This window comes from Dipodomys merriami, unplaced genomic scaffold (genome assembly GCF_024711535.1).
Source record: "Dipodomys merriami isolate MVZ:Mamm:240054 unplaced genomic scaffold, mDipMer1.0.p SCAF_3, whole genome shotgun sequence".
In the NCBI taxonomy this organism is placed as follows: Eukaryota; Metazoa; Chordata; class Mammalia; order Rodentia; family Heteromyidae; genus Dipodomys; species Dipodomys merriami.
Window position 1 is genome coordinate 16,383,367 of NW_027204492.1, and position 16,302 is coordinate 16,399,668.

The 16,302-nt window shown below is 41.1% G+C and overlaps 1 protein-coding gene across 1 annotated transcript in view; it reads left to right on the forward strand.

Moving 5' to 3' along the window:
* Gpc4 (glypican 4) overlaps positions 1 to 16,302 on the forward strand; it is a 119,825-nt gene that overhangs the window by 94,487 nt on the left and 9,036 nt on the right. Inside the window, exon 4 of the mRNA XM_070039710.1 lies at positions 11,756 to 11,921. Coding sequence (XP_069895811.1) covers positions 11,756 to 11,921 — 166 coding nt within the window. The remainder of the gene's footprint in view (positions 1 to 11,755; positions 11,922 to 16,302) is intronic.

Sequence of the window (16,302 nt, forward strand, 5' to 3'; positions counted from 1 at the left end):
GGCATGATCCCTGAGCTTTATTGCTCAAGGCTAACAGTGCTCTACCATTTGAGCCACTCCACTTCTAGCTTTTTGGTAGTTAATTAGAGGTAAGTGTCTCATGGACATGTCTGTCCAGGCTGGCTTTGAACTATTATCCTCAAATCTCAGCTCCCTGAGTAACTAGGATAACAGGCCTGAGCCACTGGTGCCAGGTTCTGGAGTCTTAATTTTAAATCTTTAATTAAGCTTCAATTGCATCTTTAATTTTAAAATCTTAGTTTTCAAATTTCTCCATCTCCTTTTTGCTTTTATTCTACTTCTGTTCTGGCAAAACAAACACACTGCCTCCACATGTAGTTATTGCACATTGTAGTTATGTTTCTACCTACTAGGTGTAGTCTAGAAACTGCCTAATACCCAAAAGCATATGTTTCCTTATTGTACTGGGTACTTGGAACATGTGATGACGAGCAATTTCCATGATAATGTACACCATCTTGCTCTTGACTCTGTTTATAGGATTACTGACACAGAAAATACTATAATATGTGAGCAGTAGCTGCTAAAATATACCTGTTAACTTACTTACAAATGAAGCAAATTGGGCTAGACCTGTGCTTTGCAGACAATGTTCCTTGGAAGCAGAAGGGAGGAGTTGGTACATCCGAGCCTTTATCTCTTGGGTACACTTAGCAAAGCTTTGATCTCCCTGGTTTCCTACAATAAGATTTTGTGCAAGATTTCAAAGTGGAAGGGTTCTATTCCCCCCTCAGTTAACTTTGACAGCTGGTTGTTGTTGTTGTTGAGTCTAGAACCCAGGACTTTGCCAGTGCGAGGCAAGCTATCTACCACCAATGTGCCTCAAAAACCTTCCAGGCCCTTTCACTACTCCCCTTCCATGACTCAATATACTGGGGCTTTAGCTTTGCAACACTGAGTTTAGTGGTATTACCTTTAGGCCTTCAGAGAAAAAGAAAAAAGCCAAATTGCCATGCACCAATGGCTCACACCTATAATCCTAGCTACTTAGGAGTCTAAGATAGGAGGATCACAGTTCATAGCCAGCCAGCACAGGAACGTCTGTGAGACTCCAGTGAACCACCAGAAAACTGGAAGTGGCACCAGAAAACCGGAAGTGGCGCTGTGGCTCAAAGTGGTAGAGTACTAGCCTTGAGCAAAATTGCCCAGGGTTAGTGCTCAGGTTCAAGCCCCACCACCACCAAAAAAAAAAAAAAAAAAAAAAAAAGCCAAATTGTAGGCCATTGCTAAACAGCCTAGATATACAAGGAACAGTGGCTTCTGCTGGGGCCATTTGGTTGTTTTCAGGACTAGATACAAGGTCTATACAAACCACAGGACAAACACTAAAATAGACAGTCATCTGATTGCTTACCAGAAGGTCATCTCCAGTTAGAAGGATCATTTAACTTATTATCCAAACTGCAACACTTACTGTCTAACCAATGAGGTGCTTATTAACAATTCAAGCCAGACAACAGATGCCAGTAATTGTTAATAAGCACTCAGGACTGCCCAGTGGTTTGGAAGGAAACATATTTACCAGAATGCAGAAAAAAAGGAAGTGGCACTGTGGCTCAAATGATAGAGTGCTAGCCTTGAGCTGAAGAGCTGAGGGACAGCGCCCAGGCCATGAGTTCAAGCCCCACGACCGGCAGAAAAAAGAAAAAAAAATTTCTACAGAACAGATGTGTTGGGGGGGGCGATGGTTAGGGATGGGAAGTGGAAACAAAGGAGGAGGCTACAATGCTTGATAAGAAATGTACTCATTATCTTGCCCATGTAATTGTAACCCCTCTGTACAGTACATTCACAATAAAAAATAAATAAAAATTAAAAAAAGAACAGATGTGTTTAGAAAAAATCATGCTTACATGATTTTCATATTAGAATTCAATGATAAGAAGGATTAATTGGTTGTATTTATTATTGCCATGTTACTGGTTTTCTCTGTCATCTTCAAGCTATAAAATGTCAGACAAGCCAGGTGCCGGTGGCTCACACCTGTAATCCAAGCTACTCAGGAGGCTGAGATCTGAGGATCGCAGCTCAAAGCCAGCACAGGCAGGGAACTCCGTGAGAGACTTGTCTCCAACAAACCACTAGAAAATCGGAAGTGGCAGTGTGGCTCAAGTGGTAGAGCACTCACCTTGAGCTGAAGAGCTGAGGGACAGCGCTCAGGCCCAGAGTTCAAGCCCCACAACTGACAAAAAAAATGTCAGACAATAATTCTTTCCAAGTATATTTTTGTTCATTTTTCCTCCTTTCCGATATTTTTCTCTACAAATAATTGGAGTGTATGAGGCTAGTATAAGGCGATCTTTGCTCTTCAATGCCAAGTTCAGCCACAATCATTAATCTTGGAAATACTGATATCAAAGTCCCTAAAAGAGTACACAGTTAGGGCTGGGAATGTGGCTTAGTGGTAGAGTGCTTACCTAGCATGCATGAGGCCCTGGGTTCGATTCCTCACTACCACATAAACAAAAAGTAAATGCAATTATTCTTTAAAAGAGTACATAGTTAATCTACATTGCAAATAACATGTATTGCAATTCACCTAGCACATTTGACTTCTTGTACCAATTCCTTTCAAGAGTCCTCAATTGAGTGACCAAAGGGTGGCACTAATGCTTCGGGTACCGAAGCAGTTTTAATTTTTGTTGGTGTTAGGAATTGAACTAAGGGTCCTGCTTGCTCAGCAAGGAGCTACACCTGCAGTCTACCAGTCCCTTTTTATGTTGTTTATTTTCAAGGTAAGATCTTGCTTTATGCTCCAGCTAACCTGGACTGTGATCCTCCTATTTGTGCTTCTCTTTCTTTTCTTTCTTTTTTTTTTTTTTTTTTTGGTAGGTATTCGGGCTTGAACTCAGGGCCTGGGCACTGTCTCTGAGCTTTTCTGCTCAAGACTACCTTTACCACTTTGAGTCACAGCACCACTTCTGGTTTTCTGGTGGTTCATTGGAGAGAAGAGTCTCACAGACTTTCCTGTGAGGCTGTCTCTGAATCACCATCCCTCATGTGTCAGCCTCCTGAGTAGTAGGATTACAGGCATGAGCTATTAGCACCCAGGCTAGGTTCATGCCACTATATCCAGACATTGATTGAAGTAGAGTCTTTTAAACATTTATGCTTCAGCTGGCCTTGAGTTGCAATTGCCCCATAGTCTGCCTCCCAAATATCTGGGATTACAGGCTTGAGCCACCACACTTGGCAATTTTCCCCCACCTATGTGTGAATGCTTATTCCTGCTAAGCCTCTATCCAAGTGCAGTTTAAAGTGTACTTTAAAAAGCAATCCAAAAAAAATGAACATACTGTGTCTTGGCTCCTAATTCAATTAGTTGCTTTTAGCCTAAAGGGGAGAGGGGGCTTTCAGAGCAGGGACTTGTTCCAGGGTTATTGATTAAATAGTTAACTCAGAGATGTTTCTCTTCATGAGTGGACAGCCTGCTTTTCCAGTTTACTTTTGCAACAGAAGGGTTGCAGTTACAAATTGAGCAATGATTGGATCACTGTTAAGCCTTTGAAAAATCCATTAGCAGCAAGCAGCAAACTTGCTGTCCTTCAAGAGACAGGCACTGTTTAGTTGAAATAACATTGCCTTGTTTTAGTCTTTGTGGGCCGATACAGCCAATGATTTCAGCTTACTCCATTGAGCTTTACCGTTGAAACTTCAGAAAAGTCCCCCTAATTAGTAGCAGATGGTTCAAGAATACTGTGGTGTCAAAAGCCTTTGTATTACTTCTTGTCATGGTCCCTGATAGCCGTCTTATTTACCTGCTTGGCAGTAACCATTTTGCCCGGAAGGGTGAAGTTTGTTGTGGTCTTTGAGAAATGCACAAGTGATTACATGCACCATGAACATTAATAGCTCCTATGCCAAAGAGTTGCATTCTATGATTTCAATTAATACTGACATAATGGGACTATGTACACACACACACACACACACACACACACACACACACACACACACACACACACACACACACACACACACACACACACACACACACACACACACACACACACTACAGAGGCTATAATTAGAAGTTGATGCCTTACCACTGAGGTGTCTAAATGACTGTTCTGCCATGAAAACAATTCCCACTGAATTCCCTCACTTCTCTATTCATAAGGCCGGGACACAGGAGTACTAAAGAAATTACTTTGGAGCCAGGTGCTAGTGGCTCACGCCTGTAATCCTAGCTACTCAGGAGGCTGATCTCTAAGGATCACAATTCAAAGCCAGCCCAGGCAGTAAAGTTTGTTAGACTCTTATCTCCCATTAATCACCAGAAAACCAGAAGTGGCACTGTGGCTTAAAGTGATAGAGTGCCAGCCTTGAGCAGAAGAGCTCAGAGACAGTGCCCAGGCCCTGAGTTCAGGCTCCACTACTGACAAAAAAAGTAAGTTACTTGGCCATTTCCCCAAATTGCTCTAAGTATACATTTAAAAAGTGTGTATTCCAAAAAGCTTTTAAGAAACTAAGAATTTGACACTTACTCAACACTAAGTATGAGTTTTCACTCATAATTGTAAAGGCTAGAACTACAAACAGAAGTAGTGCCAAGGGCTGAGTAACTCAAGATCTTGCACATTCAAAACATTAGAGCTTTTGGGCATTGGTGGCTCACGCCTGTTATCCCAGGTACTCAGGAAATCTGAGATCTGAGGATCGTGGTTTGAAGCCAAATTGGGCAGGAAAGTCTGTGAGACTTGGAAAAGAAAGCCAGAAAGGGGGTTGTGGCTTAAGTGGTACAGCCCTAGCCTAGAAAAAAAGGTCAAAGACAGCACCCAGACCCTGAGTTCAAGCCCCCACACACACACAAACAGAGCTTAATTCATGAAGTGATGCTTCAACTGAAGAGCCATAACTGAGTCTAATCATTTCATTCCACAATAAGAAACCCTTCCAAGTATTTATACAATTTTATCCATCCACAAGTTTTTTTTGTTTTTGTTTTTTGTTTTCTTTTGCCGGTCATGGGGCCTGAACTCTGGGTCTGAGCACTTTCCCTCAGCTCTTCAGCTCAAGACTAGCGCTCTACCACTTTGAGCCATAGCACTACTTCTGGCTTTTTCTGCTTGTTTGGTGCTAAGGAATTGAACCCAGGGCCTCATGCATACAAGGCAAGCACTCTACCACTGAGCCACCTTCCCAGCCCATCCATAAGTATTTCTAAAGGAATTCTAGCTTATTCCCTATATTTTGTAAATGCTTCTGAAATGCTACTGTCAAATAATAAGGAACTTCTTTCTTTGTAAGTGTGAATTGCATTCAAAAAAACAGTTTTAGGAAATTGCTGAGTAAACACATCAAGTCGCATCACTGGGTGAATGTGGGTTCCCTATCTCTCTCCTCATAATTTTGCGAACAATTTCCTGTTATTTTTATTGGGCGCTTATGTTACCAAGCAACAGATAACAATCTAGACCTTTTCTGTTTATTGGGACTATTGGCTGGGGAAGGGGAAAAAAAAAAAACCAAACACACAATTCTGCAATGAATATGTTAGGAGCTGGAATTAACTAAAAGGCAATGTGTTTCCAACTTCAGTGCAGCCTGTTGACTGCCATTATGTGTAATGTAGCTGGAGGCTCATTCTGAATTACCGAAATGAAATCCAGGCTTCATAAAGCGTTCTTCAGCATTTTTTTCCTTTTTTTTTTTTTGCAGTAGTTTTTAATGTGGTGTTGGGAAAATGCAGGTTATTTGGTATGGTAGTAAGGCTCAATCTATGTTAAAAGAGTCTGTGCAGAGGACACTTTTCTGTTAAGGGTTTTTATAGCAGATATGATGTGCAGACATTCTAGTTTATGTTTAAGCTCAGGCTGGAAAGAGGGGTTTAATTCTTTTTTCTTTTTCTTTTTTCTTTGTTTTCTCACAGTGGTAGGAATGGAACCCACCTATACCCCAGCCCACAATGAGGTGTTTTTGTTGTGTGTTTTTTTGTCATGGTTTGGGTTTGGTTTTTGTTTATTGTGCCATTACTGAGTCTTGAACTCAGGGTGCTGTTCCTTAGCTTTTTCTGCTAAAGAGGGGCACTGTGCTACTCGAGCCATGCCTTCCCTTTGTGCTTTTTTGGTGCGTAATTGGGGGTAACCCTCTCTGACTTTACTGCCTAGGCTGGCCTCGAGCTCTGATCCTTAGATCTCAGCCTCCTGAATAGCTAGGATTACAGATATGAGCCACTAATGCCAGACCACAATGAGTATTTTTAATGAGTCTTAATAAGGTAAAAAGGACCAAAAACAAATCCTCAAAGAAACAACAACCCAATCAATAAATGGGCTAAAGGCTTAAAGAGATACTTCTCAAAAGAAGAAGAATGGCCAATAGACACTTGAAGAAATGTTCGACATCTTTAGCCATAAAGGAAATGCAAATCAAAACATTAAGATTCCAGTTAAAATGGCCATTATAAAAACAAAAAAAAACAAAACAAAAACTAATGGTAATAGATGCTGGCGGGGATGTGGCCAAAAGGCAATGCTACTACACTATTGGTGAGAATGTAAATTTGGTCAGCCACTCTGGAAAGCAGTATGGAGGTCTGCAAAAGACTAAACATTGAAGAAAAAAGATAAAAAAGAAATGAAGATTCTTTTTCCACGAACTTTTACCACAAAACATAGACTAGCTCTGAAAAAAAAAATCTCAAAATTTTAAGACACTTTCTAGAGCTATCTTAAATATTTACAAAAGACCTTTGGTGACTATTGAAAGATTTTATAAGGCTTGACAATTATGTATATACATATATATATATATATATATATATATTCATGCATTTTCATTGTAGGTCAGTAACTCAGATTGATTTTGATATTTGAATCAATACAGAAGTATTCAGTCCAGACAGAATTCTCTATCCTCCCACCTCCCAAATGTATTCACATTCTTTTTTTCTTTAGATTTTTTTCCATTTAAAAAGTATCTTTAAATAGTTGTATACAGGAGTTTCCATTTAACAAAACCATTTATGAATACAGTGTATCATTTTTGTCATACCTTTGTAGTACCTTGAAGAGTCTAAAGACATAACACTGGTCCTCTGTAAGTTATAATTGTTTAAAGAATATATTTTGTCTTAAGAATCTAGTGACTATTGCTCTATATAGAGCAATTAGGTCCTAATTTATCCTCCAAAATCAGAATGAATTTATTTGGTCAATAAAACAATGATGTCTAGGCAAGCATCCAGCCCCGTGGCTGTGTTGAGTGCATGTGGAGATTTTCCTGTGCTTGCTGTAAAGGTTAGGAGAAGGCTGCCATGATGCTAGTTCACACAGTGGTAAGAGATTTTGGCTTGGAATGCACAAAAATCCCAGCTTGAATTCCCAGTACCATACTGAAAAATCTATTACATACGTATCAAAGATGTCAAGTACGCAAATACTGGAACACCAAACTACATGGGTTCAAATCTTGGCCATTTACTAGAAGATCTTGTGTGAATTCCTTCATTTCTTTGGCCCTATTTCTACTTCATCTGTGAAATGAGATACTAATACTTGCCTCCTATAATTATCAGGAGTTATGAATAAGTTCATACATCTAAGGTCTTTAGATTGCTGCCTGTCATACTAAATACTCCACAAACACATCATATAAGTTAATAAAATCTAGTACGAGTGACCTATAGTGACTGTCATGAAACAGAATCTTTGCCTCTTGAATCCTGACATTAAGGTTATAACCATGAAAACCATAAAAGCTATTAAGTAAGCATTTTTTCTCTCTGAAAATGGCTTGAAGTCATTCTTTTTTGTTCAGAGTTTGGGGAAAGAATAGAGTATATGGTTTTCCTTTTTTCTTGTTCTGTCTTCATCTGATTTTGAGAAATAACTACTACTTGTCTAAGAGAAGGCTAAATTTTTTTAAAGTGACCTTTGCCAAAAAAAAAAAAATCACAACTTCCACCTTGATTCTTACCCCAGCTCTGAAAATTTTGGAAGTCATTGACATCTCGCTTAAAAAAAAAAAAAAACCTAAATAAAAGAACCACATAACCACATCAAATAGTTCTGTGCTGTGTGCCCCAAAGTAATGATCAAATTGAACATTTTTAAGTGGCACCCCAGGCTGTAGAGAATAAATACATAAATGAGGATTAAAGGAAGACCTTGGAGTCTAGTTACCTTTTTTGTTAATCCTTATGTGGCATGATTTACTGCTTAATTTTGTGTTTCTTGAATAAATGTACTTAGTGAAGTTTTAGAAAATTCAAAGAAAGTACTTATCTTGATGACTACCAGGGAATAAAATATGAGTGAACCTGAACTTTTCTTCATAACTAATAAAGCCCCAGAAAGAAGTATTACTTGATCTTTTTTTCTGTTTGGTCAGTCACAGGACTTGAACTCATGATCTAGGTGTTGTCACCTGAGCTTTTTCACTCAAGGTTAGTGCTCTATTTGAGCCACAGTGATACTTCCACTTTTCTGGTGCTTCATTGGAGATTAGAGATGGACTTCTTCTGCCTGGCTGGCTTTGAACTTCGAGCTTCAGATCTTGGCCTCCTGAATAGCTAGGATTACAGGTGTGAGCCACCAGTGCCCAGCTAGGTTTTCTTCATTTGCTTATAAATGAACAATTTGCTCATGAGCATATGAACAGAGCATTAGGAATTTGTGGAAGATTCCCTTGTATCTTACTATGTGACTGCCTGCAAGAGTCACCATTTGGTCAAGGAGATCTTGGAATTGTGATGGAAATTTTCAAAAATAATTGAACTTGCTGTACCATATAGTATGGTTTGGCTGTTTGTTTTTTTCTCTCTCCTTAATAAGGTTAGTTGGCATACCTTTGGCTCTTAACAACCTGCATTGCTTCTTACTGACTTGAAGGTTCCAAGAGAAAGAGACAGAACATTTGGTTTACCCAATGGAGAGACTCTGCACCCTTATCCCAGTGCATAGTCAATGCAGAGCTAGTCCTTGCCTCTCTAGGTCTACCATCTTGAACATCATGACAGCTGGGTGCTGGTGGCTCACACCTGTAATCCTAGCTACTCAGAAAGCTGAGATCTGAGGGTTATGGTTCAGACAGCCCAAGCAGGAAAGCCTGTAAGAGCCTTATCTTCAATTAACCACCAAAATCCAGAAGTGAAGCTGTGGCTCAAGTGGTTGAGTGCTAGCCTTGAACAGAAAAGCTCAAGGACAGTGCCCAGGTTCTCAGTTTAAGCTCCCAGGACTGGTACTAAAAAGTATGAAAAACAAAACAAAAACCCTTCACTTTAATGGGACCTTATCACCCCTGACAGAGTTGCTTCCTAGATTCTGAATTCCTTTCATGTGAACTGTTACATGGTGGTCTGATTAGTGATTTGTGAGATGAAAGCCAGATTTTTCTCTAACTTTGGTATTTTATATGTCCTCTCTCATTGCCGTTTTCTTATAACTTCTCCATTTCTCTTTCCAGTTCTGGTATTATTTAGTGTTCCCATACCATGTTCTAACTGAGTTCCTTGTGATAATTTTTAGTAGTTATACAACAAATCACGTGCAGAACATAAGCCAGTACTTAGCCAAAGAATGAAACAGAGAAGCACTGCCAAACCCAGCTTCATAATCTTCCTTTAATAAAATTCTACTGTGGCATATCATCTGGTGTTGGGATTTAAAACTTGAGACTTTGTGTGCCTATTTTAGAGGAGGGAACTACAAGGTTATTGCTTACATGATTTCACTTGCAGTTGAACTAAGAATTGCATTCATTTCTAATGTTATCTGCCCCACCTTAAAAAAAAAAAAAACAGGCATCAGTGGCTCATACCTGTAATCCTAGCTACTCAGGAGGCTGAGATCTGAGGATCATGATTCAAAGCCAGCCCAGGTAGGAAAGTCCTTGAAACTCTTATTTCCAATAAACCACCAGAAAATCCAAAGCGGCACTGTGGCTCAAGTGGTAGAGTACTAGTACTGAGCAAAAGAACTCAAGGACAGCACCCAGGCCCTGAGTTCAAGTCCCAAGACCAGCCCCCCCCCAAAAAATTTCTTATTTGCTTTGCTATATGACATACATTCTAGAGTTACTCCTGTCACATAATAGGTGGTCAGTAAGTATTTGTTGACACACTAGCTTTTGATTTCCTGTATAATATTAAAAAGTACCAAGTTCTCTATGTAATACTATCTGTATGTATGTGATTTGAGGCATGGTCTCACTAGATAGCCCAGGCTAGCCCATAGAGGAACTTGAAATCCTGTAGATTGCAACTAAATCTAAAGAAGAAAATAATCAATGCCTAAGAATAGCTTCCTATTTTGTTATTGTAAGAAGGCAGGGAAATGTGACCCACCTGGGAAGGCTTTTTTTTTTTTTTTGGTCACAGATGTTTGATAAGGTGCAGTCCTGGCTTCCAACTTAGCAGAAAGGCTATGAGCAGGTTGCTTCATTTCTTTGGCTTCCGTTTTCTTCTCTTTCCAATGTGAGAACAGCGTTGAGTGATTCCTAAGGCCCCTTCCAACCTAGAGTTCCAACCTGCCAGTTCTCTGCCTGCTTGCTCCTCTTCAAATGAGTATCACAGTCCTAACAGTGTTGCAACTCTGAAGGAATGGACGTTTTGCTATCCAGAATATTGGCTAGCCAAGATTTTACCGTACATGAATACATACATACTTAAGAGACTAATTTAATGCCTAGGAGAACATTTGGGACTGGTTAGAAACTGTGGAAATTTCCTAATTCTTTGTAAGGAGTGGTGATTTTAGTGTAGATAATTACCATCTTGTTGCCTGATTTGGGGACTAGAGGGGGTTATGGGAGGGGGGGTGTGCAGCAGAAGGGGTGTCCAAAGTGATATCCCAGAATAGGTAGAAGCACAAGGCCCCCCAGCCACCACCCCTCGCATCCTCTGTTCCCTCTACTTATCCACTCTGAAAGAGGAGACTAGGCGAATGAGCATATGGCAGGCACTTTTCAGTTGCCAGCCACATGGGGCTCCCTATGGACGAGCCTTTTTAAAGAAAGTATGCATGGAACTGAGGAACAGGATGAACAGCCCCATCTCCCTTCAGTATTATTTTCATCCTCACTACTCTTCCCCAAAACTTATAGCCTCCAGTGTACTGGGTGTATGCTTGGTTAGAGGTGAAAAGTTCAAAGGGAGACTCGTGGGTCTAGTGTTTGAAAAGAAGCTTTGCCTGTGTTGCAGCCTGGCCAAAGCAAGCACAGTCCTTGTGAGGACCCTAGGAGGGGCTGTTGGCAGGCCACAGGGCAGGTAAAGGTAAACTGTTAGCTCATCTCATCTCGTGGCTGATCTTTAGACAGGGATGTTATTTTGTAAAAAGGCTTTGAAGTCATTGAGCAATGTTCAATGTCTGCGGGGGAGGGGGAGACCCCTCCCCGCCCCCAAGAAAAAATAGTTTGGGAGACCAAAAGAGGGGCTTAGGAGCAATGGGAGTTTAAAAGGTGGGAGGTGCATGTAGCTTGTTTGTTTAAGGTCACGTGATCGTCTGGGAATGTAGCTGCCATGGAGTGCTTGCCTAGCATGCACAAGGCCCCAGATTGCACTCTCAGCATATAAGAAGGAAAGAAAGATGTTCATCCTCTGCTCCCCTTTTGCCTCTCCAGTACATATGGTCTATTTATCTGATCTTGATCTGTCTTCTTCATTGGAGGCAGGCCAGGCCCTGATCTTTAGCTTCGTGGCTAAATCTTCAGTGTCAGCTGAACAGATTTGCTATTCCTGGATATGTTTTAGCCCTACCTCTACTACCATTGTTTTCTCTTCTCACACATGTAGGTGAACCCCACAGCCCAGTGTACCCAGGCACTCTTGAAGATGATCTATTGTTCCCACTGCCGGGGGCTCGTGACTGTGAAACCTTGTTACAACTACTGCTCGAACATCATGAGAGGCTGTTTGGCGAACCAAGGGGATCTTGATTTCGAATGGAACAACTTCATAGGTGAGCCTTGCATCAATGTGTTTGAATTGCTACAGATGGCTCACCCGCTACACACACACAAGAAATGTTTTAGTTGGGTGCCAATGGCTCATACCTGTAATCCTAGCTACTCAGGAGGCTGAGATCTGAGGATCACGGCTAAAAGCCAGCCGGGGCAGGAAAGTCTGTGAGACTCTCATCTCTAATTAATCACCAGAAAACCAGAAGGGGAGCTGTAGCTCAAAGTAGTAGAGTTGCCAGCCTTGAGCACAAAAGCTCAGGGAACAGCGCCCAGGCCCTGAGTTCAAGCCCCAGGACTGGCAAGAAAAATAAATGTTCTAATTGCCAACTAGGAAATCACTATTCATTTTAGTGTTAATTACTTGGTGTTTTCCAGAGTCTCAACTCTACTCAATACTTTGAAGTTGGTAAAAATGATTATTATAAGTAAATGTTCCCTTTAACTGAGGGTAGCATTTCTGAAGATGACTAGACACAGTGACTACCAACTTTGAATCATACTCAAATACCTTTTTGATATCTTTTTGCCTAAAGCTCAGTTTTAGTTCCACACCTGAACCGAATGCTAGAGTACAACCCTCTCCATAGCAGTAAAAATGGCTTTTCAAATGTCACATAATGGAACCACATTGTTCACAAAACCTGTTCATTCTTTCTTCGGATCCGTAGACCTCTGTGGAAATTTAAGGATTTTATTTCTTTTTTTGGGGGGGGGGGAGGAGGTTCTGTTGTGGGGCCTGAACTCTGGGCCTGGGCGCTGTCCCTCAGCTCTTCAGCTCAAGGCTAGCGCTCTACCACTTGAGCCACAGCGCCACTTCCAGCTTTTTTCTTTTTGCTTATGTGGTGCTGAGGAATGGAACCCAGGGCCTCAGGCATGCAAGGCAAGCACTCTACCACTGAGCCACCTTCCCAGCCCCAGGATTTTATTTCTATAGGGGAGTTAGCCATAATGGACTACTCTTGTATGAATAGGAGGACTTTTCCTCTGGTAATTTAAGAAATGGTTCCTAGCCAGGGGCCACTGTCATCCTAGCTACTCAGGAGGCTGAGATCTGGAGAATCACACTTTGAAGCCAAGCTCAGGCAGGAAAGTCTGTGAGACTCTTATTACTAGTTAACCACTCAGGCTGGAAGTGCAGCTGTATCTCAAGTGGTAGAGCATTAGCTTTGCAAAAGAGCTCAGGGACAAGGCCCAAGCACTGAGTTCAAGCCCCAGGACCAAATAAATAAGTAAGTAAATAAATGAGTATATAAACAAAACCTGCATATACCTTTCATCTAGGAAGCCATTACTGGAACCCAGATAGCACTGTAAGAGCTGTCCAAGTTCTGAGAGGATTACTTATGATTTTTTAGCAAAAGCACAATTAAACATAATTTAAACACCTAACCATCAACTACTTTGCCTACTCAGTGTACGTACTAGTCCTGAGTCCTCCATGACTAGTATTAAAGCCTCCAATGTGGAATGTTAGAGGAATCCTGCACACATGCAAACAGCTTGCAAAAACAAACTCATTTTTCCTCATCCCTCAGTAACATTTGCATAATTATAGACTTGTAGTGTCTTTATAGGAACCTATTTTTCACTTATTTGTCCACATCATGGGAACATGCATATAATTTGCAAGCTTTTTTTTTTTTTTTTTGGTGGGGACGAATTGGGGTTGAAGAATGCTTTTTAGTTTGCACGAGAGCTAATTACCATATTAACTCTGTTTGAAAGTGCATCAGTAAATTGGCTCCAACAGATTCTTGAGAATACTGACACGGGGGGTGGGGGGGGGTGGGAAGTGAATATTAAGCACTTCAACACAATTGTGGCCTAAATAGCTCAATGCAAGAAGGCCTAAAAAAAAAGTCTTTTACACAGAGAAAAGCAAAATCCCATGAAAGGGAAAGCGCTCTCTCCCTCCCCCCCCCCTCCCCTGCCCTGTTCCCCCCCCCCCACACACACACACACCATGGCCTGGACACAGAGACCTTCTTAGGTTTAATAAAGCCTGCCTGTCATACCCCCTCACCCAAATGTCAAGTTTATAATTCACTTCCTATATTTGAGTTTATATAATCCAGGAGGGCTGAGATTATAGCCTTGAGCCAATCCACTTGATTAATTTTTTTTTAAATGGTGCTACTCAGGTTTAAACTGCTGGCTTTCTACCACTTGATCCATGCCTGAATCCTAGTTTTTGCTGGGTGTTTTAGAGGCTAGGTCTTCTATGCTTTTTTACTTGGGCTTTCTTCAGACCTGTATCTGCTGATCTCAGCCTCCTGAGTAGCTACTATTAAAGGTATGAGCTACCAGCATCCAGCTAGATTTTTTTTTTCCAGTTTGTACTAGTCCTGGAGCTTGGACTCAGGGCACTGTTCCTGAGCATTTTTGCATAAGTCTACCACACTTAGGCCTGCTTGATAGTTAACTGAAGATAAAAGTCTCATGGACTTTTTTGCCCTGGCTGGCTTCGAACTGCAAATCTCAGATCTCAAGTCTCCTGAGTAGTCAGAATTATAGGTATGAACCACTAGCGCCTGGTAGGCTGGTTTTTTTGAGGGGAGGGCCAGTCGTGGGGCCTGAACTGTGGGCCTGGGTGCTGTCCCTCAGCTCTTCAGCTCAAGGCTAGCGCTCTACCACTTGAACCACAGCGCCACTTCTGGCTTTTTTCTTTTTGCTTATGTGGTGCTGAGGAATGGAACCCAGGGCCTCAGGCATGCAAGGCAAGCGCTCTACCACTGACCCACCTTCCCAGCCCTAGGCTGATTTTTTTAAAAGAAATATTTGTTTTTTTGCACTTTTGTCTGTAATACTATTTCTCCTGATAAAGAAATAGAATTTTCCACGTGGTACAAAAAGTGTGTGGTGATGGTGTCTCAACTGTGCTTACTTCGTACATGCCACAAGTCAGGAGACTGAGAGCTGAGTTTCGTGGTTCAAAGACAGCCTGAGCAGGAAAGTCTGTGAGATTCTTACCTCAATTAACCACCAAAAAGAACCAGGAGTGGAGCTGTGGTTCAAGTGGTAGAGTACTAACGTTGCACAAAAAAGCTTGGCAATAGTGAACAGGCTCGGAGTTCAAGCCCTACAACTGGTACTGGCACATTAAGAAAAATAAAAGCAGGGCACCAGTAGATTACACCTGTAATATAGTTGAAATATAGTTGAAATGTAATTACTCATGGGTCCATTCAATCTAGTCACCTAAGAGTAACAACCAGCCAAACACACAGTGGTTAATGAAGCAACGGCAGTTGAATCAAACTAGATGTACGTTAGAGATTTATGTTCCAGTTAAACAAGACTAAGTTGTATTAGTATTTGCGCTATATAATGATCTGAATATGGTCCATTTTCTCCCAAAAAATGTATAGCCAAATTATTTAAAACTCAGAAAGTAAGCTGGGCGCTGGTGGCTCATGCCTGTAATCCTAGCTACTCAGGAGGCTATGACCTGAGGATCACAGTTCAAAGCCAGCCCAGGCAGGAAAGTCCGTGAGACTCATCTCCAATAAACCACCAGCAAACCCGAAGTGGTGCTGTGGCTCAAAGCTAGTGAAGATCTAAGGGACAGCACCCAGGGCCAGAGTTCAAGCCCCACTACCAACCAAAAATAAAAAGAAGAAGAAGAAAGAAATACAAGTTTTTCATATTGTACGAGACTTCAGATTCCTTAAATCATAACCATATTCAACCATTTACTGTACAACAAGGAGACCTTAAGTCAGCACTGTTGTTCTGTGTATTTTTTTAATTACATGTGCTATCTTTGAAGAAACAAAATTAACCCCAAGAGGACATTGATAGGATTTCTGAATCAATATCCACAGCTGCTTTAAATGATACTTTTTTTTTTGGAAGACTGGAGTATGTAATTGTTTCTAAACTTCATTTTTCATGGATATATTCATCTTTATTTCTAATCAGCTGCTATCAACGACCAGGAGTAACAGAAATTGTGAATCTCCTTTTTCATGAAGCTTTCACAAGGGTTTAATGAGTCTGCTCTGTGGCTGTCAAATTATTCCCAATTTGCATGCCTGGCCTGTATCATGGCCCTTTAATTGAGTGTAGTTAATGATTATTCAAGGGAATTTTTTTCATCTTTCTTTTATTCTCTCTCTTTTGCAATATTGATGCTTGAACTCAGGGCATTGTGCTTGCTAGACAGACAAGTCTGGGCTGTGATCCTCCTACTTGGGCCTGCCTGCCCCACGGGGCTCAGCCATTGGTGGAAATTGAGTCTTGGAAAGTTTTCTGTCCTGACTGGCCTTACACTGGGACACCTTCATCTCAGCCTTTCAAAGTAGCCAGGACCACAGGCTTGAGCCGGTGATTTCTGATTATTGGCACCACAATGCTAAAGAAATGGCTTATTGTTGCTGG